General features: G+C 39.8%; 1 protein-coding gene across 2 annotated transcripts; it reads left to right on the top strand.

Moving 5' to 3' along the window:
- LOC107835630 (oxysterol-binding protein-related protein 6-like) lies at positions 1-24,498 on the top strand. Of its 2 annotated transcripts, none has more exons than XM_016668667.1 (8): positions 1-359; positions 9,756-10,001; positions 17,815-17,937; positions 18,143-18,196; positions 19,704-19,817; positions 19,909-20,079; positions 22,743-22,884; positions 23,058-24,498. In XM_016668667.1, the coding sequence occupies exons 2-8, from the start codon at positions 9,855-9,857 to the stop codon at positions 23,225-23,227; spliced, it is 921 nt and encodes a 306-aa protein (XP_016524153.1). In that variant the 5' UTR covers positions 1-359; positions 9,756-9,854; the 3' UTR covers positions 23,228-24,498. The 2 variants fall into 2 exon arrangements, with proteins under 2 accessions (XP_016524153.1, XP_016524152.1); XM_016668666.1 differs by having other exon boundaries at positions 3-359; positions 22,740-22,884.
- The last annotated feature ends 2 nt before the right edge of the window (positions 24,499-24,500 follow it).

Here is a 24,500-nt window from a genome sequence, read left to right on the forward strand (position 1 = left end):
TGCCCGGCTGCGTTCGATCCACTCCGGGCATTTCTTCCCGCCTAAAGCCGATCTTGCTGCAGGGAGGAGCGACCGGGGTGCAGTTGAGAGATGAGCTGAGCATCACAGCCCCGCATTCAAGGAAACGGACTAACACAGCACTTTTTTCTCTCTCTCTCTAGACTTCCCACAATGTTTCTCGCTTCCGTAAAGCACGAGAGCTTTATGATGTGAAAAAAGTGTGGTATGCACGCAGAGAGGCCGGTGTGAGCAGGTTTTGTCTCTGAGGAGCGGGGAATCTCTGCCCAGTCAAGGAAGACCCCCTCAATTGTTTCCTGCGCCAAGAACTGTAAAGACATGGTCATCACAGCGCATCTGTGGTAAGGCACTAAGCTTTTCTCTCTGATCCATGGCAACCTAAATACCAGCACTGCTTGTGTTTGGTTGGTTTGTGACAGTTTCATCGGGTATTGTGATGAAGAGCTGCTGCTTTAGTGCTCCATTTAGCCACTCAGACTGAGAGCACAGCTCCTCATCCTTCTGTATTTGCATCCTGAGTGAATCAGCGCGGACCGGTCAGACATGACCACATAGCCAGCTGCTGGGATGCTACAACTCCTGCAGTATGTATCCAAACATCACGATCAAGGATCCATAAAAACATGGATGCTGTATGTTGGAGTAACCAGCCGACCAACCAACTGATGACTTTGATGATGTAATGATGATGCGTCACTGTTATATTATGTTCACCCCCTTTTTTTAACCGAGTCCTGTGTTTTATTTCCCACACACGTTCCACAACTATTAATGAATCAGCAGAGATTATTATTTTCCATTATTATAGCCTCCCCCCCAAAAAAGCCCCACTCAATCTGTTGCTTGGTGTTTGTATGGCAGCTAATTTAAAAAAGTTTCATCCCACACTATCACTCAGCCTTCTTTTTTAACTGAAGGTCAGCCAGTGACACTGCAGTTAGTCATGAGCCACAGAAATGCAAGAAGATAGGAGAGGTATGAAAAGCTCTGTGTAGTTTGTAACTAACATTCCCTTTGAATGGATCCTGCTTTGATCGGCATTGATTATTGAGTCTCTGATGTATTACTGAGCCCTTGCTGAGGAATCATCCAGCTGAATGTGTTCCCATGCCGTTTAGACTGCTACCTCCATGCCTATAAGACAGTCATAGATCTATATTATAGGGAGAATCTTACAGTATGATGACCTTGATTAAAATCACTGCTGTATTTACATGAAAAAGTTGAACAAAATGTAGAAAGTTATGTTATTTTCAATAACATCACAGGAGAAGAACCAGCAATCGGTGCTTCTCCTGCTACAAGTATGCAACATACCGGTTGCAGCTATCTATAACATTTATTTATTCATTTCATTTTATATTATAATAGGATGTTTTCAGCTGTTTAACTAGCTACATAGTGCTGACTGTGGTGGGTGGTGCTCTGTTCATTTCCAGCCAAATGTCTGTGTATGTTGTTTGAGACCTTACATATTTTCCTATGAGACAGACGAATATTTCTTATAAGCGTGGGATTAATGTAGGAGCCTTCTTTCAGCCAGCTGAACAACAGTGTCAGCTGGCATCTACTAATAGGAGTTTAAACCAGATGATCAGTTTGATAGATCATTTTAGCCATTCTGAAAATGTCACTTTTAAAAACCTTGGTACACTTTGATTCTTGTAACCCAACCATACCAATTACAACATGTTACTCAAATGAGGGAGTAATGATCTACACCCCAACAGGAAGACAGTTGGGGTGTAGGTCAGTTTGAGGGAGTGGGAATATTGTTTTTTAGTGGGAAAACTAATGAATGTGATAATAATTCCAACTTGATTCCAATAAACTCCAATTTATGATGGGTGGAAGCCCCTCTTCCCCCCCACATTTTTTTTTGCTGTTTGTTACATTAGAGAATTGGTAAATGTCAGCATTTGAAAGTATGGCAGGCGTATGCCGTGACAGAAGATTGCCAAAAGATAATATTGATGCTAAATAATGTTTAAAACTTTTATTATCACTTCTATAAGTATCAAAATAAATGAATAAAATGATTGTGATACAACTCTAACTCCACACCTCCATCCCTACATTACACCCAGTTTGTGTAGTTTTGATTCTGATACCCATTTTGGGTCAGTCTGCTTGTGGCCCAGTGCCAATCTGCATTATATATCAAATCACAATATCAATGTGTTTGCGGTTGCATTTGTTCAGGACTGCTAAGATGCATTTGTGGTTGGATATTATATTTAAAGTGCCATGCATTCACACTGCTTGCCAGTAATATATTTTGCCAGCTGGATGAGCTTTTGATGCTCTTGATGCATCTGAAATGTGATTTAGTGACTGAGATGTTGAACCTGTGGAGGAGATATTGTGATGATGGGAGGCTGAAACCTGGACTGTCGCTGTAATACTCAGTAACAGCATCAGAATTGGATGTTTCTTCTATTGCAAGCAGCTCGTTATGAATATGACAGATTATGACCCCTGGTCAAAACAAATTTCATCTAAGGGTCTCCTGTAGGTGGAGTGTAATTGCTGCAGTTGCATAACCATACCTCCTCAATTTAAACTATGAACCAGCATGAAAATGTGACGACCTTGAGAAAAAAATGCTACAGTTTTATAGTCAGTTGTTGATAACATGTGGATTTAAATCAAAATAGATTCATCACCAGTTTTTATCTTCCTACCTGTAATTTTAGAATAGTGTTAACTAGATTAAAGTGGTTGGTTAAGCTCCTTTAATTTCTTTAACTATCTGTGTTATCACAGCCGAATTAGTCTTTGCATAAAACGTAGCCATCTCCTTTCAGTCAGCTAACTGGCAGTGTGCAACAAGTATGTTATGAACAGTTTCTTCAACTCTGCTTCATGGAGATGGACTTTAGGAATGGTAAATTTGACTAACAAAGTGACTTATGGTCAGTATGAGTCTCTTTCTACGTAGAAGAAGTAGGGAATTGCAAGGAATTGCAAAATGATGCCACATCTCGTTGCCATTTAATTAACATCTATGTAGGGTAGATAGGATCTAGTTTTTTAATATTTACCCTATAATTGAAAATTGTAAAGTATGAAAGGTTTTTCATGTCCTACTATAAAGTGTGGAACCTAAAATTGTTAACATGATTCCTTACATAAGATGCAAACTCCTTCTTTTTTTTTTCCATTTTTTATTATTATGTTGGGAACAAATAAAGGTAGTACCTTAAAAGCCTTTCGATGTGTTATGCCTTGCTCTACCTCGATGATGTAATATGTGCAGCCCGGGACAAACTGGCTCTGTCCAGCTGGTGCTGTTTTAAAGAAAAAAAAAAGGATGCCTAGTTTAAAGAGATGTGCTGATCACTGCTAGTAAACGTCACACAAAATCTACATCTATTTAGTCTAATATCCTACACTTAGGTAAAAGGTCAGAATCAATTGATTTGTATTATTAGCCAGTTGTAAAGTCAGACAGGGCTTGTCCTTTAATACCCTGTAATATAATATAAGGACACGAGGCTGCTTTTGTTGGCCCACTTTAATTATGCAACAGAGTGTGGGATCAGCAAACTTGTTTCACTTTGGAGCTCTGGTCAATACTGGGAGGTTGTGTTTCTTGTATGTGGTGAAAACACAGGGACGCCTGTCATTCTACCCCCATCACAGCTGAGTTACCACTGAGTGTCATCATGTTACATGTTGGTAATGAGTAATGCCATCAGTGTTCATGTTGCATTTAACAAGCAACAGAGGTATGATGTGGAGCATCGCAAGATGTTCAGACCCTAAAGGAGGCAGAAACTATCGCCATAACAACTGATGGCTGGGGCGTCCAGGGATACGTCGAGCTACATTCCCAGCGCACGGAATCATTAGCAACTGGGAAATGGTAAATGTTGCATTGCAGATCAATGCATAGTTGAAATACTGTTAGGGTTGGGCATGTGGTATGTTTTTGGTCGTGCGACAGTGATAGAGACGCAATGCAGGATTGTGGGGTGTTTGACTAAAGCAGAAAAGGAAGGTGAGCAGTGTGGTCGTTTTTTTACAATGTCGAAAGAGTAGAGAAATGTATAGATGATTTGTACTTAATACCAGCAATATTAATACCTGATATTGATATGTCAATTCATGCATCACTAGTTGTTTTTAAATAGTTCCACCTTTGGAGACTAAATGACTGACATATTAAGTTCAGAAATAAACGAAAATGTGTCACAGCTGTAAAAATAAATTGAAACCAGGTTCTTGGTACCTGTAACCCACCAATCTATCACATCAGATTGCCAGACCCACTTTTCTACTTTGTCCTGTACTGTATTGCCTGCCTTCATGTTTGATGCAATACACACCCACTTTTGCAAGAAGACTCATTCGTTTTAAAATACTTCACTTCCTCGCTTTCTCTCAGGAAGTCTTGCTCCACTAACATGAGGGCGAACGCACAGATAAACACTGTTAACAACAGTTAAGTTATTATATCCATCCTGTTTCCTTAGGAAGGAGCAGCTACATCACATTAAGTTATTAGATTGAATTGAAGCCCAATTAAACCTCTAGCCGACTGAAACGCAGTTGTTCATATCTGGTGGAAGAAGAACCATTTCATTGGTTTCTGAGGACATTTTTGTCTATAAAATCTCATTGCAACCTTTAGGTGTTTTGGAAAATGCAAACACAAAGGATCACTTCCTCATACTGTTACATGCTATTGCTAGGTGCTTTAAACAAGTGGTGTAACATCACCCTAAATCCTACAATTTCTAATTTGCATTGTTAACCCAAATTTGGCTCCTGAAATGAGTTTAGGCAGTAAACTGACTGGATGTTGTTGTGAGATTTGCACACCGTTTACTTCTGTTCAGTCATTATCATCACACATGGAAGACATCTCTTGCATCAAGCAGACGCTCATTCATCTTCAACCAGAATAAGTACTATTGATTGGAGAACAATGGCTGTAAATGCAGCAAACGTCAGCTTCACACAAAGCTCTTGAAAACATTAAAAATCAATAAAAAGCGAGCCAATGTTCTTCTAGTTTGAAAGCTTTTTCTTCCTTTTCAGGACAATGTACAAAAGTTGGGTGTGTTAAAAATCAGAGACGTCCAAATGAACTTGCAAAAATCAGTCGGCGTAGAGATGTTCAAGTTTCAGCTAAGTGGTTTAGCGGTGCTTTTATAGCTGACTCATTCAACCTGCCTTGTCTTCATTCTGAGTGGACCATATTCATGAGGACTGGATTTAGAACAATAAGCTCATGACTCATTCTGTCCTGATCGGACTCTTCCCGGCACCACCATAACTTTCAGAGGATGGAGCAGCTTTGGCGTCTTGTCAAATTTATGACAAAGGTTTTATTTTATTAGCTTCAGCATGTGATGTTGCTGTTTACAGTAAATAAAACTGAATATCTATTTGAGGCTAAACCAGAAATTGGCTTGAAGTACGGTGCTTTGCAAAGGTAGTCAAGTCCCTTTAACGTTTTCACATTTGATCACAAAAACCTCAGTTTATAATTTTTGCAACAGAAGAAAACAAAACAGCTCTAGATGGAGTCAAATTGGGTGGAGAATGCCTTTGTACATCAATTTTTCTGTCTTAATAAAGATTTTCAATTGGATTTAGGTTCAGACTCCGTTTAGATAACTGTTCTGAGAGATGGAGAACTTCCATATGTCCTCAAGTCTTTTGCAGCGTCTACCATGTATCCCTCCTGGATGGCAACGAGTTTAACGAGTTTAGCAGCTCCATCTATCGTCCCAACGCCTCTGAGCAACTTCCCTGACAAAAAAAGTGTCCCCACAAACACGTTTTCTGTAGGGTTGCTATGTTCAGGGTCATGCACAGTGTTCGTTTTTCGATGCACATTGATGTAGACCAAAATGACCAAAGTGGAATCCCTTCCATGTTGGCTAAACCTGTTTAGTGTGTCACTAGCTACACTAAGCAAGTGCACATAACAGTTTCCATCCAATTTTCATCAAACTTTTAAAATAGCACAAAAAGAAAATGGTAATTAAGTTTGGACTTTCATGCCTCTGGTAAGACAAAGACAAAGATGTGAATGGGAGCCTTGGCTAACACATTATTCACCAGATGTATGTCCGTCTCCCCTTTTTAAATCCAAAAAGTGGCTCATGCAAGCTTAAAAATGATTTTTTGTTTTGTTTGCGAAATTCAGGATGTTATTTTGAATTTTCAGTAAACAGTACTGGAAAATGATGTTGCATTAGTATCTAACACAATACTTCAAAATGTGCATTAAAAAGCACTGATTGAACTATGGTTAAAAGAGTAAGGGGGCTGAATGCACCCTTTTCTGTTTTTCATGTTGTTAAATAGGGAGACACATCACATATAACAGGTCATATATATATAGATTTATATAACACAAACGACAGTAAAAACTAAAGTTGTGCGGTGCTGGGAAGATCAGTCAGATCAGTGTTGTAAGTGTTGCATTAGAGGAGATTGTATGGTGTGGTGCAAACCTACGGAGCAGAGCAGAGGGAGGTTAGTTGGTCGTCACGTTTTAATTAACTGAGAAAGTCCATATAACAGCAATCGGTTCAGCAGGGGTCGTCTCAACGTGTGAAAAAGCTGTGAACACAAGGCACCTCTTCTTTCCAGTGCTCAGTTATGCACAAGTTTGTTTTAGTTTGCCTCATAAAGTGGCAATAAAACAACACTTTTACCGAACGCTTTCATTTTCCAGTTTACATTTTTTTTTAATCATTAGTGGCTGTTTGAAATTATTGTCACAAAGAGGGTTTGCATATGTTATTCCTCAGCCTAGAAATGTTCATTAAAAGTGAAAAACCGAAGTGAAAACAAATAGTCTGATTGTGTTTTCACTTCACTGTTGCTGCAGTCGCTTCACATCCAGTTTTGTTTTTCATATCCTGAAAGACGTGTGGCCATAACTTAAATGTCATTAACGTTTACTGACAGTACACACTGATTTTTGCTTGCAAACTATAGGTTGTACTTACTGTGATTAATAATGCATCGGAAGAGTGACATTTACATTGAAAGCACATGCCACTTCTGCTTCTTACTAGGTCAAGGAGAGCGGATGTGTTAAATAGGCAACGCATTGTGTGAACCGACTTAGCGCCTTGTCTTACAGTGGCTTACACCCTGGCTGGCTTAAGACAAGGCAGAGTGGGGATGATGACGCTATCGCAGGAGCTGAATTATAGATTATAGTGCATGAGAAAGCTGCACAGTCGCATGTGAGCATGCTCAGTGCTGCTGAGCGGACTCAGGGGAGGTTCCTCACACACGGGAGAGCCTAACCAAAACATCCTGCAGTTAAAACCACAGGGTGCTCTGAAGCGGCGTACACCAGTATCTGTCCACTGGATGAACACAGGCTGCTGATGACAAGACTCATCACTGCCTATTAGTTTGACATACAGTACAGCTATCAGTGGAAACACTTTGGAATATGTCTTTAGCTTCATGTTGCAGCAAAATGAAGAACAAAAATATGTACATATCTGAGCAATAACTATAATGTGCAGTGGATAAAGCCAGTCTAATAATAGATATTATTTCTGAAGATGTCTGTGCTGCACCCTGATAATCATTCAGTGACAGAAAGGCGTACTATTTTTCTAAATTAAAAGACCAAATGTGATTATATTTAATCTTTTCTGTAGGAAAAGAAAGGGGGTGGTTTAAATGTGTGCTTTTTGTTTTTCGATAGGTACATGTGGAGTTGCCAAGAGTTCAGGCAATTTACACAGCAGCCCTGCAGGCAGTGTTATGGATGTCAGCATGTGCCATGACTAATGATGAAAACGGGGACTCCCCGCTGCTAGCCGAGCCGGTGTTTAACCAGATGTTTTGAAGTTAACTGATACAATTATTTCAGGAGATTACCTCACATTTAGCACATTTAGGTTTGAAAGGTTATCGATGTCGGTTGCCTGTGAGCTCTGGGTAGGCCTCTACCTTACAGCGCGTTGTTTAACGTCCTTATTCGTTTGGTATTTTCTCTTAAATATTCCAATCTAATTAAATGTTTAAAGGGTTTATCGTTAACTTAAATGGTCTTAATAATCACGTCAATAACACGCTGAAGTGGTAATTATGTTCTCAATGTAACTACAGCTTTTACAATCATTAAATTTTAGCTCACGACTAATTATCACACAATCAATTGCGATTAATAGATAAATGTGGTGTGTTTTTTTTTGTTCATTAATGAGTTTTTTTTAGCACTTGCTGCTTTTTAGTAAGGTTGTGAATAATGCGAGCTGCACAATGGAGTTCACTTCACATTCTGTTGCAGAATCCAAATAGCCATCGGTTTTGTATACGGAAACCCTCCAAAATGTGTAGAAATGTAATTTATCAACATTAAAAAAAAAAAATTGATATTAATGTTTACCGGTGTTAAATATTTTAACTTTGGGAAAAACTAGATGTTAAAATAAAAACGTAAAAACATTTTTGTTGTGTTTTTTTGTTTAATCAATGAAACAAATTGATCTCATTTTGTAGAAAATGGATCTGTAATTTATGCTAAATTGTGACTCCATGTCCTTTTCTGGTTGTTGAGATTAACCAACAAAACTTTCAGAAATCATATACCTTTCTTTAGAGGGAAATGAGGTTTATTTGAAGCGCTATACATGGCCCCCAGGCCGCACTTTGAACACCACTGACCTAAAACCTGCTAAAAATAACAATGCAGGTCATTTTGGATCATTACATTTCGGGTCAAATGTAATGATCCAGTCCTGGGTTGATTGATAAGCAGGATGGGTTTGACCCAGCATAAACGGTTAGATCCCTGACTCAGAAAATGGGTTAAAGTGACTCAGGTCTAAATAAGACTAACTAATGAGCGGTTCAGCTTGGACAGCAGAATTTTAATACGACATCAAACACCATCAAACTACTGAACCAGAAAAAGAATAAATGAACGCTTTATTGCCGATCACGTATTAGTTTTCTTTTTAAACTGCCGTGAATGTTTATGATGTTGCTTGATTCGTGTTATTTTTATGGGGTGGCATCTTACAGATGATGTAATGCAAATTTCAATTTTTATGGACAATTAAGTTTTTATCTTTTTCTTTTACGTACAACACTGTATAAAATAATACGTTTTCTCACTACCTCTATAGCCATAACGTTGAAAACAATGGCAAAAAAAGTAAAGTTGTAAAAAACAGTTAATATAAATACTTTGCCTTTTCATATCGACAGTACGAGCAACTATTTGACTTGAAATAGGGCTAACAGTGCAGGCCAAACAGGATAAATGTTTATGTATGAAAAAGTTGCAAAAAATATTCCTTGGGGATTATCAGTTCACTTTTGAACTGAAAAACCTTTCTTGATGAAATGAAAGAGATTATATTTTTTATCCTTGACAGTCCAAATTGTTAATTAGGACAACAATTAGTAATACTGACTGATAATAAAAGAGAGTGATCAGTTGAGCTTTTTGATGATCATATCTCGGCTTAACGCTTGCTGAGTAATCCTTAGTGGCAGTAATTTCACAGCATAGTGGATAAGCTTTACCCAGTTACTCAACACAAGTGCTAAGAAGAAGAAGAAGCCAGGCTTCAAAGAAATGCTGAGGGTCAGTCAGTTTCTCAGATTAACGCGCTGAATTAAAGGAGGCTCGGAGCCGTTCAGATGTGGTAATTCTAAAACTCTTTTTATAAAATCACTTCTGCATTGCAGCGCGGGTTGAGCGAGTGGAATATGACTCCCTGATCCTTGTGTTTCAGATGAGCAGCAGGCTGTGAGTGTGAGGACGTCTCAGAGGATGTGCCCGACCTGTGGGCCCCAGTGCTGAGGAAGCTCCGCAGGGCTGACCGGTGGCCAGCATGTCTCTGCACCATCAGTACCAGCGAGGCCCCCACGGCCGCACCATGAGCACCGAGGAGAGGAGCTCCACGCCAGTGAACAAGACCTCGGTGCCGGTTCAAAAGAGCGCCTCCTCCTCTTCCTCGTCCCAGCGAGACAGCCGGCAGGTAACGGATCTTCTAACTTCAGCAGGTTCCTGAGAGTGAAGCTGGAGCAGCGATGAAATTCTCAGGAGTGAATGTTGGAGTACTTTGGATGTTGGGGGGACTCTGTCAGTAAGGATCAAGGAAATAGTAAATTATGACCAAAACATGTTGCTATGCAAAAGTATTCACATCAATAATTATCTGTTTCACGTTTTGCCACATCAAAACAAACTTTTTTTTCCAATTTCGTTTTTTACATATTCTATTTGTAAATCTAAAAAGTGCAGAGTTCATTTAAGAAGGTTTAGCCGACAGATGAGACCAAAGCTGAACTGAAGACCTGCCCATTGGAGCATCATGCAGTTGGGATTTTTTTTTTTTTTCTATATCAGAAAAAGACAAACTAAGAAGAGTTGATGGAAAGATGGATGGAGATAATTAAAGGGGAGTCCTTTAAGAAAAGCTATAGAAAGTGGTGCTACAGTAGAATGGTTCAACAAATTTAAGTGTTTGAATCCTCCACCCAAATTTAAGAGCAAAATTTAACTTAAAATAAATTTCAGTTTCTACACGAGTACTTGCAGAAGAAGGTGGCTATCCATCCCACTAAAATGCTTTGAAACATTGAAATCATAGCCAAGGCAAATAAATACATAGGTAAAAGAAGCAGCTATGCAGACATTTCTGCAGGCGTATTCATATGTGCCAGAATTCCCTTTAATCATTAGTCAGCCATATGCTGAAATAGCAAGATGCGACAAACACAGATGGATGTTACCATAACAGCTAAGCATTATGCATTCATTCCTCGTGAAAGGTTAAACACAATTAGATAAACCTGCTGCCCAACCTTTGCAAGATATGTGCTAGTTAGCAGACTAATCAGCAGAGAAAGAGCAGTCACTACCAAATGAGCTGCGCTCTTATGTCACAGTTCACAGAACAGTGTCTCAAACTTAACCCCTGGGTTAAGTCATCCGAAGCCCCCGGCCGTCCTTCCTCTCCTCTCGGAGCTGCTGTGTCACTGTGGCCGCACGGAAACGAGACACCCATACTGGAATCTCTGACATCACTGCTTTTCCGTCGGCACTGGCTGGTGAATATTTCATGAGAGACAGGCGAAGGCTCGGTGCCCCACTGAACATGTGGCACATTCTGCAAGGCCCGGTGTGGACGGCCAGTTTTGTCTGCGCAAGAGCAGAAGAAAGAAAGCCGATCTGAGGAATTGGGACAGTTAGCTGAAAGCCTGCGGCTTGATGAAGCAGACAGTTACCCATTCAGACGCTCCAGCTCATTATCCCTTTCTTGGCTGCAACCTTTTGATGAAAAGGTTCTCCGCATTTCCAGGTTTACATAGAGCCTGTCCAAAGTAGCCTAATTGATGAAGTCAGATACTAGACAAGCTGGAAGCTGAAAAAGAATTAAAAAAAAAAACAACAAAAGAAAAACCATTCTCTTCTATTGAACTATTGTAATGCTTTTGTAGCCGTTGGATCAGAATCTTGAATGAAATTTGATGGTTTTGCAGACCGTCTATGAAGCTGCATTCTCTTTTTGGATCCTGTGTGTTTGGGTTTTGCTTGACAAATTTTACCAAAGAAAGAAAAAGGATTTGCTGCTCTGCAGAGCTTCCCTCTCTGAAAATAGTCATCTTAAATTGAAACATTGGTCTTTTTTTTTTTTTTTTTTACCTCATAGCCCTATTTATATATTTCTTAAGGTCCAAAAATCCCAAGTCTTGGGGAAATCTGACTTGTGTGAAGCTGCCAAATCAGTTGCAGATAAAAATTAGGGGGAGACAAAGAGCAGATGTTCATAATAATACAGGCTAAACTCTTGAAATGAGGATATGATTAGTTTAACATTAGTTCATTTAGAGACTGCAATGACTGGATGTCCCAAACACTACAAAATAAAGAGACAAACGATCAGACTTGGCAATGGATTACACAATTACACAACTGGCCTGCTGTACTGCTGGCGTTGTGTCTCAATAAACATTAACATTCCACAATAGAAATTCCCTTCTTAATTTATTTAGTAAAAATAACAAGACCTTCAAGAAGTCAAAGGAAGGAAAAAGGAAGAACCAAAGGATGAAAAAAAAACATACCTTAACATACATTATGCATATTAAATTAGTTTTAGGGAAATACTTTGTAGAATAACAATCGCATGTCATAAAATGAATAGATAAAATATAAATAATTTAAGTCAGTAGGTCTAGATTATTTGTGTCGTCATAAAATCTATTGTAGGGAGGATTGGGAATGTGTTGCAGCTGGGACGCTGGGCTGTGATTGGTTGTTTCATGTATGCTGTTGTCTGTGATCTGCCACACATTACTTCCTACTGTATGAGTTATCAGAGAAGTAGAGCTAGAAGGCCTTTATGCTAAAAACCAACATAAACGGTAGTTTCTTGTGGTGGGTCATCACGCTTCCCGTTTCACTGGGTGGGTAGGGACCCGTGGCCCTCACAGACTGCTCTCTCACACTTGATAAATCAGAGAAAAGGAGCAAGAGAGAAATAAGTGAATGGGACGTTCTCATCTGAAGCAGGAGTTTCATCTGCTAGAAACCCACACATAGTCGTACCTCACATTTAAAACATTGACGGCATAAGTGAGCCTACCCTTGTTACATTTGAAGTGGTGAGGTTAATTGAGCTGTCTGTGCAGAACTGAAATTGCAACAAAACTTCACGATGAGCTCATTCAGTTTTCACTTTTTTTTTTTTTCCCAAGCACATTCTGAACCTTCTGCTCATATTAGCTTCAGCATCAGGAAAATAAAGCTACATTTGAGCTTTGATGGCGAATGTCATGTATATCCATTATGTGTGAAGCTACGGATAATCTTTTTCTGACTTTATGCATTCCATACAAAATATCATCTGCTTTGTAATTTTATGTTGGCTTTAGATGCTCCACCAATGACCTTTGTTTTGTTGGGCTTCAGTGATTTTTGTGGAAAAACAAAAGCAATGCATTCTTGTTTGGGGAAAGCCTTAATGGGATCCTGACCTCATTTTTGAATCGATACATGTCAACATACCGGCTGCTGATGGCTGCTGTTCACGCCCTCGTGGGAGCAATTAGGTGCTCCACCTGCAGTAAGCCCAGTTTCACACAAACGCATGGACATGCATCTAGTACACAGACATTCCTAGGTCCAAAATTCCTGAAATGCACCATTAAAACATCTTGCTTGGAGGCATCAGGACAATAAACAGATTTTTTTTTTCTTTTTTTTTTTAAATCTATCTGTATGTTCGCTACACTAGTTTGGTAGAAAGTGCTTTCTTTTCAAATGGAAAAAGATACTGGGGATATTTCTCAGAGCTGCACCAGCCTACGAGTCATCAGACGATACGTTTAAACTTGTGTAACTGAATCTGGTGTGTTTACGCTGTGTGCAGGCCTGTGCTTCTCTCAGGATGTCCACATCCTCTCTGTGTGGAAGCCAGGCCTCTTACTCTAAGCTTTACTGCTGAGCCAGCCAAATACTGCGGGAAAATACACCCTCAAAAACAACTGCTATGTGGTTTGTAGCTGCTGAGATATCATCTTTCACTGGCGATTGTGTTGGTGTGTGAGGCGTGAATAGGGTGCAAGTTTTTTTGTTAGTTTTTTTTTATCTACAGGTTCTGTTTTGTTATGCAAGTGATGGAATTTGTAGTTTTTGGTTGCTACTATGGAGTTTAAAACTACTGTCCAATTTTTGGACAGGAGTGCCACATATGAGCATGCTTGTTCTGTTGAGAAATAATTGTTTTTTACTGTAGCATGGACCACAGTTTTTGAATTTGAATTTAATTTGTGCACAATATTCCTAGATGCCATTTCCTGAACAAGTCATGGACTTGTCTTGAATCAGACACACACACACAGATATGGAGAGGACAGACCGAATAGAGCCAGTGGAGAAGACCACCAGCTACTCCTTTGGAACGTTGTACTTCTTGAGTTGCTGCAGAAAGTACGATTTCTGCTGGTCTTTCTTCCGAACACTGCCTGTGTGTGACGTGATCCACAGCAGACAAGGTGTTGTTGAGGATTACGAGGCGGGGCTGAATTCAAATATGCCTAAATTAAATGTAGTCTTCTTAAAACGCAAAGCCGAATTATCCAAGCTCCTTGTTCTAGAAAAAAAACAAAAAAAAACAACTATTTAAAGGTGTCAATGCCTCATGTAATTCATTAATCGCTTTTTTTCACTGTGGCAAGCAAGTCATTTATCAAAGATCATATTTCTTAGAGTGCATGCACACAACATGTTAGGAAAAACTGACAGACTGTGCTTGTGCGTCACTGTCTATGCCCGAGACATAATGTGGTCTCCAGAAGCAGGCTGTGGCACTGATATTTATAGGGCTGATTTAGCCTGAGGTCTCCCCAAAGAGTGTTTGTCCTTTTCTCTGCTCAGTGAAACCTTAACTGTAACAGTTTGATTCATTGCATCAAAGGTCTGCTGTGGCTGTGTGCCATCGGTGAAACTCTGAGGGCCTGTCTCATGAAAAAGGCTCGTCTAGATTGAGTACATTGACTAAGCTGATTATCGCCTTTACCCAGTGTAATTTCTGGTTCGAACGAAGCCGTTTTTCGGGATTCGAATATCTAATTTGTCAAGAAGACGTACGTAAATTTGCTGACTGTGAACAAGCAAATTTGTGAGGCTAATCTCCTTAAGGATCTTGACTTTGAAAAGCAGGAGGCCTCTTACGGAATCTGCCACAAAAAATTCTCCAATAAAGGAGTAAACTTGCCAAGAGGGACCAGCTCATTCAGCTGTAAATTATTCTGCAGCGAGATCAATGAACGGAGGCAGAGTGCAGGAAATCACTTTGGCTTAATTCAGTTCAGTTCTGTGGGCTGCGCTACCAAAAGCAGCAACTCTTATTGTGGGCCCCATTTCCATGTAAGCCAGTAGTCAGCATGTGCCTTGGTATTTACGTGGAGTCGGTGCCGTGGATCTTTTTAATGGTTTGGGAAGGGCAATGTATTTAAATATTTGCAGCACAAGCAATTCTTTATATAGTGTATCATTGATTTATCAGTTCAGACTCATTTAAAAGTCTGATAACAGACGGGAAGTTTGCCTGAGGCTTTCCTCCATGACAAATGTTTCATTGTCGCCCTATACGGCATTACGTGTATACAGTAAGCTGCAGCTGTTGTGTGTTAAATGAAGAGGCTTTGCAGTATAACCTTTTTTGCAGGTAACAGCTGACTTGTAGTGTTGGTGTATGTTTTAAAGTCCTCCACTTCCCCATTTTCACAAGGCATTTGCCCCCGCAGTGAGTGGAGGAATATGACCTCATTACCACCCAGATCTGTTTGCCGACTTGTTAGATTAAGCAAGCTGTTGTCCTCCTTTGTTAAATGTCCTGCAAACCAAGGGTAGGTGTCATCATGCACGCCTGGCGAGACATCTTGAAGGTTGTAGCGTCACATGGTGCAGCGAGAAGCCACAGGCTGTTTGTTGCTCGAGAAGTGAAGCTTGTGCATACTAAGTTGACTTTTTTGTTTCAGAAGCTGCAATGCTGTTGATCCAAGTGTCGAATTCAAAATCTAATCAAATGCATTAAGTGCATCTTATTTAAAGATTTGATCAATTTGGCTAAAGCTGACCTAAAAGAAAACAATTTGTTTTTATAATTTTCCTTCATTTGCATCTTCTGGTGTGATTTTTTTTTTTTTTTTTGCCTTCAGATCCTTTAAAAGGTCATTGATTACTTGGTTTTTAATTCAGTACGTACATTATTAATCACAATATTCACTTTGACATTTAATGTGTCTTACATTTTTGTGTACTTTGTTAATTTTATCAGGTCATCTGTCTCAGCCACAAGCCGTCACAAGGAACTGTTACTCTGCTTTCTTGTGTTTAGGGCTCCATGCTTAGACCAGTTCTCTTTAGTATGTAATGTTTACCCCCTGTGTAAAATGGCACAAAAAAATTGATTTTCAGCTGTTACAGAGATATCAATATGTGCAATACTGCAAATTTAAAGAAGTGCTTGAGTGCAGTATCTAAAAGGCTAACATTTTTCTAGCATCATGCATTCGTGTTCTGCTTGTCAATAGTTTATTTGGCCAGTTGCATGGAGTTTGACTGCTTGCTATAGACATAATTGATATATATTTTAGTGACTGTAGATGCCATCGCTGACAGAAAGGTGTTAAAACATTATGATGGCTGAAAAGAGAGCAGACTGATTAATTCACTATTTGATTTTCAATATTAACGTCACGTCGGATGCGTCTTTTTCTAATATCGTGGAACCCTAATTTCAAACAGTTGTTTCTAATTCATTTTTAGAAACAGGTTGTGAATTTACTGCTGACGCTCTAATTCACACAGGATCAGAAATATACATACAAACTCAAAAATGTGCATACATACTCTCATGTTTGGTTAAATGTGCCTTAGTAAATTGCAGAGAGCCAAACACAGACTGGATACTAAACAACTCTTACCAGAATCGGTCGGGCTCATTTACGTTGGACGATTTCTTGGCACTGACCCGGCTTCTAAGCAGAGTCCATACATTTTTAAAAGCGTTGAGGTTTGGGCCATTCCGGCAACTTAATCTTACTTTATCCATTCCAGAACCAAATGTAATGTGTTTCGGATCGTTGTACCAGCAAAGTGCTACCTCTGCTGAAACTGACCTGGGTCACATTTTCAGGAACATGTCATGAACCACCAGGTTCAATGACTAGATGGTGATACGGCAACTTATTGTGGAAACAGTTTAACGTCAGCATGGTCTCAGGGAGTGACAATCAAGAAAGATTTCCCTGCTCTGAAATCAACACTTTCAAGCTGTCTCCAAAATCCTTTGCAGTCAACTCAAACCACCAACTAGAAACACTGGGAGAACAAAAATGTCTTTAATTTAAGGTAAAATACAGACTTTTTTTTTTTTTTACAGTGAGGTTAAAACTTGAACACAGGCCTCTGAACTGTCCTTGAGTATCATCCATGCCAGGAAACCAACCGATTTAGATTAATTATGCCAAAATTTAATAAGTAGAAAGATTAAATGCCAAGACAGGAATATGCCGGGCCGGTGATGTTGGCTTACAAAAGCATGCAGCATGCAGTATATTTGCATGAATATCAGAATCTACAATATATTCAAACCTGAAATGTCCAATGTGTATTTTTTGAATCCACTGAAATTTTGTTGCATCATCATTTATGTCTGGAAAGAAGTACTGTTGAAATACATATTTGAAAGTTTCAAATTACATGACAGCGAGAGATACCAATCCTGACCAATAAAAACTATTAACTGCATTAATTTGCAGGTATGTATTGGCAGCGACCCCCATAATTATTTTCTTCCTTTAGTCCATGAAGAGCAACAGCATTTTCTTTAGTCAAACTGATGGTTCCACAGAGAGACAGAAAACAGGATCATGTTTCTTACTCTGTTACTGGTCATATTGCTGCTATCAAATCAGTGACCTTGTCCTCCTGCCTGTCTCCTCCTGAGGGACAAAGGTTGGATGTCACCTGTCCCTGCATGACCTGCCCACCGTTCCTCCCCCAGAGGCATCATTTTGATTTACAGACCCTCTCAGAGCTGAAAGAGCGTAGTCAGGAGAAAGCTAATGAGGTGGAAATGCTGAGAGAGCACAGGGGGACTGTGTTTTGTTATTTTAAAGCTGGCTTAAGAGAAGCACTACACGTGTTCCTGTTTTTCCTATGACAAGGCCATATTTTCTTTTTATTACAGCCTGCGCGTGTCCTGTTTGTGTATCGCACCAGAGGAGTGAGTGGATTAGCTCTGACACGGCTGTGTATTTTTCTTCCTCTTCCAGGAGGCAGACAGCTGGGAAATAATCGAGGGACTGAAAATCGGTCAGAGCAACGTCCAGAGGCCCGACAAACATGAAGGTTTTATGTTGAAGAAAAGGAAATGGCCCCTGAAAGGGTGGCACAAGGTACGATCCAGGGGCCAGGCCAGACACAAAAGCTTTCTCTTCTACAGAGAATGCACTCTCAGACTCATCCATCACCAAACTGTGTGCTGAATATTAAAAGGGCGCTTCTTTGAAGTCGTTCTCTTTATCATTTTTATGGCTTTCTTCTTATTTAACAACAAATTGGTACTCTTGTTTTTTTTTTTTTTTTCCTTTTATTCTGCAGCGTTTCTTTGTTCTGGACAACGGCATTCTGAAGTACTCCAAGACCCCTATTGATGTAAGTAATCCTGACCGTCGTCCCTGCAGGCAGAAACAGAGCTGCCCGGCCCTGACCTCTGCTAGGAGAGACAGCGAGTCAGCTGAGACATCTGCAGCGTGTTGCGTCTGCACGAAAAGCAAAACTGTCCGACAGAGTGGAGACGCGATGCATGATGGTGACAAAAACATTTTAGTCTCACGCATTTTGGATTCTCGTGTCTGCAGTGGCAGCACTGCGATCAACATTTGTTATGAACCTATTAGGAAAACGTAAAATGTAACGCGTGCAGAAACCACAGAAATTTTACATACTAAGAAGATAAGCTGTGTTGTCCAAACAGTTGCTCCTAGAAATCTTTAGGTTTATTGTCAACATTTGAAGCCTTTTAAGTCTTTGCGGTAAGCAAATTAAACGAGAGCTGTTTAAGCAGCGACATAAAACTAATATTACATGGATTATAACCAAATCTTTCACTAAAACTTTCTTTCACTGATTACTGCACTCATGATTCAACCTCCTGAATTCATCACTGCACACAGATTTACAGATCGAATGCATTCTCAGGGACTCCTGATGTAACCAATCGAGGGCTTCAATAATTGCATTTTACTGCATGTTGGAAAGATGGCTGTCCAAAATGTTTAGAGAACGTTGCCTGGCACAAACAAGGAAAACTGTACAAAAAGATGGCAGAGACCCTGAATCTAACTCGAGATACATGTGAAGGTGTCATCAGGACATCCTGGGAGAAATATCTTATCGTAAACCAATGTCAAGCTGAAGCTTGGGTGTTCAGGCCTTCAGACAACAATAATCCAAAGGATATCTCAAAGTCCACAAGGGTTTGGTTTCAGAAGATGTGTTAATAGGTAATAAAAAGGAGGGAGTTTTACCCTGACTTGAAATCTTTAAAATCGTGGCATTTGAAAAAGGCGCTTGCAGCCTGGAAATCTTAAGAGCATCAACGTTTTGTCACCATCGAAGTGCAGTGGGCAAGATGTGGCATGTGCTTTTTTGTTTTCCCCTTTAGACTGTTGTCGCACAGTAAAAAACGTGGAGCACTGAGTAACAGGCAGGTACTGAGAGTCCAAGTTTTATTGGGGCTGAAGGACTTCCGCTTTGCACTTTATTGAACAATTCTGTTGCCCTTAAATCAAAAATAAACCCTTGTAGCCTTTATATAATTGAAGACAAAAGAGTGTTAGTGAACTGGAGACCTTTGACCACGATGGGTTAAGATTCCTCATGAATCCAGCTGATGTTTTGCAGTCAGTCATGTTGTCCACAGGTCGTACCAGCAAAAGGATGGTTTACTAAATACGAAAGATGCTTTTCATGACCAACTCTAATCTTGGTCATGAATCTCATATTGACTCCAGGCTTGTTTTTGAAGTCGTCTCTCATATGATCATTTAAATAAAAAGAACTGTTCAGATAAATCTTTGAGTCCCAAATCTGTGTCAGAGATACTGATGGTGTGTTTAAATTATGAGGAGGCCTGGATGTTTTTGCCAAACGTCCACAGATTCAAAGGGGAAAGCTTCATGGCAGCATCGACGTCGGCCTCTCTGTCATGTCCATCAAAAAGAGGGCGCGTCGCATCGACCTGGACACCGAGGAGCATATTTATCATCTGAAGGTAACACTTGAGATGACTCACTGCATCAAGGTGAAAAACAGCAGCTGGGTAAGTGACAGAGGTCAGCGTTGGTCATCTGCTTCCTGTCCAGGTCAAGTCTCAAGACATCTTTGACGCCTGGGTGTCGAAGCTGCGCCACCACCGACTCTATCGACAGAATGAGATAGTGCGCTCTCCCCGGGAGCCCACGATGCGAACGTTTCCTCCTCCGGCTGCCATGGAGACGCCCCAACCCTCCCCAATTGTAGTAAATGAAACAAAGGTGAGCTTCTTTTCACTTTCTCCTTCTGTTAAAACTAAAATATGGGGGAAACAACATTTACATGTTAACATTTATCTACTCTTTTTTTTTGTACGTATGTAAACACATGATGAAAGTGAAAAGAGGAAGTTCTGTTCAGGGGCTAAATTGGCTCCTTGGTTTAATCACTGCCATTATTCTGATATCCTCATCACAATTCCTAAACTAACGAGAGAATTACTTGCATCATTTGCAAAAGTCATTCCAGTTCTGGATAAACACTGGAAAGTATTTTTATTTCCAGATTTTGTTCATCATTAATGTCAATAAGTTGTATCCTTCTTTCCTCAAAGGCGATTTTTTGATTCTTGCTGGTTTCATATTTAAAACTTGACCTCTGGAGAAAATTCTGCCTTAAATTCCCTGCGAAGTTTTTTTATTATTATTATTATTACTATCAGAATTTCAACATGGAAATGCATAGAAACCCTGTGGATTATGGACATATATCTGCCTAACATAATAAAGCAAGACATGAAACTGTATCCAGACCATTAAGATAACAAAACGGGTTGCCCATTCTCTGTAAGAGCGCTTGAAGTGTGAGTAAATGTGAGCACAGGGCCAGAGCAGTTCCTCCTGGGAGTGCTGCTGAGTCACATGGAGGCCATTAGAGGTGATCAGTAGGATTTGGATCCCGAGCAGCCGGCTGCAGCACGATGAGCTCTCCCTGAAGATTGGCTCAAATGGAAGGCTTCGGTCCTGGAGTCAGAATTATCTGCTGCATCAAACACTGCTGGAAGCCTGGAACAAAGACGGGTTCAGAGTGGCAGCATTTATTCAAGCTCAGTATAATAGCTCATTTCTACAGCAGCTTTTGTAGAAGTGCTGGTTGAGGACATAGTGTAGGGTCGGTGTTCTGTTTCCCGATGGGTTCTGTGTAAAATTGATCCAACTTTGATGAGCAGTCATACGTTTTTATGTTCTCGTCATCAGCATTAATGCTCCATTGTGGGGTTTTCATGATCATCAGTAGGACATATGTTTTTTGGGGGGTTTCTTTTGTTGCGACGCCCTTTCTATGCACATATACATATTATACATCATTGGAAAGTTGGGATTCCTGAGATTAAAGTGACGGATGCCAATCATAACTGTAGAAGCAGTAAGTGGTTTTGTCAAACCACTTGGAAATTCAAAATAATGTCCAGTTCACTGGACATACACTGGATAAAGTCTCATATAATTGACAGCACAGAGCCCTTTTGAACAAAAACAGACCTTTCGCATCCAGAAGAGTGAAATTAACGTACTCCAATAAAAATAGTTAGCTCACAACAAGTCTTACGTCCACAATCCAACATAATCTGCTGCTAAAATCCTTCAAAAATTCATTTGGATGCGTCTGTTTCCCACAAAGTTGTGTTTGTTTTGTTTGCTTTGTTTTAAGTGCTCTGCAGGAAACTCGACGAGTAATTCTGAAGCATTTTTTTTTTTTTACATACAAGCTCAGATACACCTGCAGTAATATTTAGGTAAATGCTCCCTTGCAAGTTGCACCTAGACCACACTGTTACCATCAACGAGCTTCTTGTATGATTCTTGCAAGATATTTGATGACACCAAAATGAGTGGAGTCCATGTTAAAAACATAATTCTTGCATTTTAAACAAGATTCAGTTCACTGAGCACTACATAAGCTCAGTGTTAACCTGGTTTATGCTTTCCAAAACCTGTTTCGATGAGTGTGGCATCATTTTCCGTCTCAAGTTTCAACTAGCAGCCAAACAGGCCCTCAGCATGATGCTGTCACCACCATGTATTACATTTGGAACTGCGGCTATGGGTTTAAGAGCTTCTCCTCAGCTCTCCCGATCACTGATCCAAATAGCTCAAACTTGATCTTGTCTCACTGTAAGAAACTCTCTACTGAGAGCATTTAGCTCATCTTCTAGTTTATGTTTGGCTTCCTGGGTTGTTCTCGGTCTGTAGATGTAACAAAAAGAGAGAAAAAAGAAGAAAGAAAATGGATTTAATTTCCCATTATTTAAATATTGTTTCCTAGGAAGGAAACTGCCTTCCTTCTTTACTGCCTATGTTTTCCTCTTTTTTCGCCTTACTTTTTTGTCATGTTGGCATTTAAGTTGGCACACAAGTGTAGGCAAAACCAGAGGCGGACGGTAAAGTGCAGAGTATTTCCTGTAACAGATTAATGGTGGAGTGATTCATAGTACGCATTTTTGAATCTGATTTATGTAATTTCAACCCAGTAGCAAATTGAAAAACTAAAACGGATTTTAATTTGTTGATTCATTTCCTGGTTTCCAACAATTTTTTTTCCCCACATGCTTCATTACTAGGCCAAATAAATTAAAAGGTTATCAATTACACAGAAAAACTGAGCTTTTCTTCTTAGTCCAAAAAAAAACAACAACAAAAAAACATCTAATTTTAATCACCATCTCGCTGCATTGTTTTTATAAAACTGCTTTAGTTGATCTAATATTAAACTTGTTTCTTATAAAATAATCTCTAAGTGAATCCCTTCTGCTTTAATCCAGAATATTTCCTGGGTATCATAGCTAGCCAGTGGTCTGGCCTAACTTGTGTGCAATAGAATCTGACGCGGTGCCTCGGACAGATCAGCCCGTCTGACCCTGTCTGTCATCACCTCACCTCAGCAGGCCAAGTCCAGCAGCTTGCCGTGGCAGCCGGCGGCGCCCAGCAGCAGCAGCAACAGCAGCCTGCAGGCCTCCTACAGCAACGGTCAGAGCAGGGTGGCCGCTTGGCTTCAAGAGTCAGAGGAGATGGACAAGTGTGCAGAGGGTGAGCGAGACGAAAGGCCACAATTTGGGATTTCACAAAAAAGTAGATTTTACAAAACAGTAGATTAAATCAATCGCCGCTGAGGGATTTTGAGAAATCCCTCAGCAGTGGATGTGACTGTGCCATAACACGTAATGAGTTTGTGAGTCGGTGGGTGTGAATTTCATTTCCAGAGCTCGCACGTTGCCAGTCTAACCTGACCGAGTTAAGCCGGTTGTTGCAGAGCCTGGAGATCCTGCAGAGAACCCAGTCAGCGCCCAACTTCACAGATATGCAGGTAAAACGCACAGCCGAGAGCAAATACAGAAACACACGCATAGCGGTGTCGAGGATGAAATTCTAGTCAGCACTTCATTAAAACTTTTTTTTTTTTTTCAACTGGAAGGTTTGCTGCTGGTGAGAAGTTTGCATACGTTATTCATTGGCATGAAGATCTTGTTCATTTTGAGCTTTTAAAGACAGACTTAATCTGTTTATCTGTGAAGGTGCAACAGCTGTACAGTAGATAGTGTCTGCTATTTTAAAAACAGAATTAGGTGGACAAGCTTAACCACAGAGTCGAAATCATACACACTGGTTCTAAAAAAATAGCAATAATATAATTTTTAGATGTGTTTTTTTTTCTCTTATTATGATTTTCATTAATTTGTGTATTTTTGTTCTTTTTTTCCTGAAGCATCTTGTGATTTTTACCTGTTAATGGTGATATATTAAATAAACTTTAAATAATTATTGCTGCATATAATCATTCTTCTTATCCACATAGGTAAATCTTATTTAAATTGCTTGGTTTCCTGGCACAAATACCTTTAAAAACTTACGAAAAACCTGCTATATCAATTGCAAAAACCAGTTTTGATGGCTGCTGATGATCATTGTCCTGTTGGAACTCCCAAATGTGTCCCAAGTTTCAGCTTTTGAATAATATTTGCACCTTTAAAGTCTCTACGTTGAAAATAAAAATATATCCATGCCCTTGATGAGTGTACGTCTCACCAGCAGCGTATGTGTGTGTGTATATATGAGATACAGACAGAGAGGAATCTTCAGGTAAAAATGGAGACGATTAGGTCTTTTGTTAGCTGGAGTGAGAAATGTGTGCCATTAGTTGCCGACATTTCATTCCTCTCTCACCATTTGCATGGCATGTGTGTTGCTCCACAGCTGCACTGTGGCTGCTGACCTTTGCGTTGCAGCGCTGCATACACAGAATAACAATGCCTGTGGCAATGGCCGTCAGTGGGCGGTTAACCGTTTAAGAAATTAACGTGCGACGCTTGACTGGTTGTGAACTGAATTATTTTACGAAGTATATGAAACCAGCAACAGTAAAAGATTATAACAATTGAATTGCATTCATGATTGTTGCTGAAAAGAGTCTGAGTGAGATTTAAAATATGCAGCCACTGTGTATTTAAGCTTTAATCCATTTAGTTTGTGAACCAAACTAAAAGGTGTATAAGATTTCGCAACACACATGCTACACTGTCACCTGACACATCCAGCACATATAACCTATCATTATCTATTCATTTGTTGTGTATTATAAGTGTTTGGCTCAAATTCACAAATGAAACAACACACCATCGTTTTGTTTGCGGCCTAATTTTCTTTTT

This window comes from Poecilia formosa, unplaced genomic scaffold (assembly GCF_000485575.1).
Source record: "Poecilia formosa unplaced genomic scaffold, Poecilia_formosa-5.1.2 Scaffold16, whole genome shotgun sequence".
NCBI classification, from domain to species: domain Eukaryota; kingdom Metazoa; phylum Chordata; class Actinopteri; order Cyprinodontiformes; family Poeciliidae; genus Poecilia; species Poecilia formosa.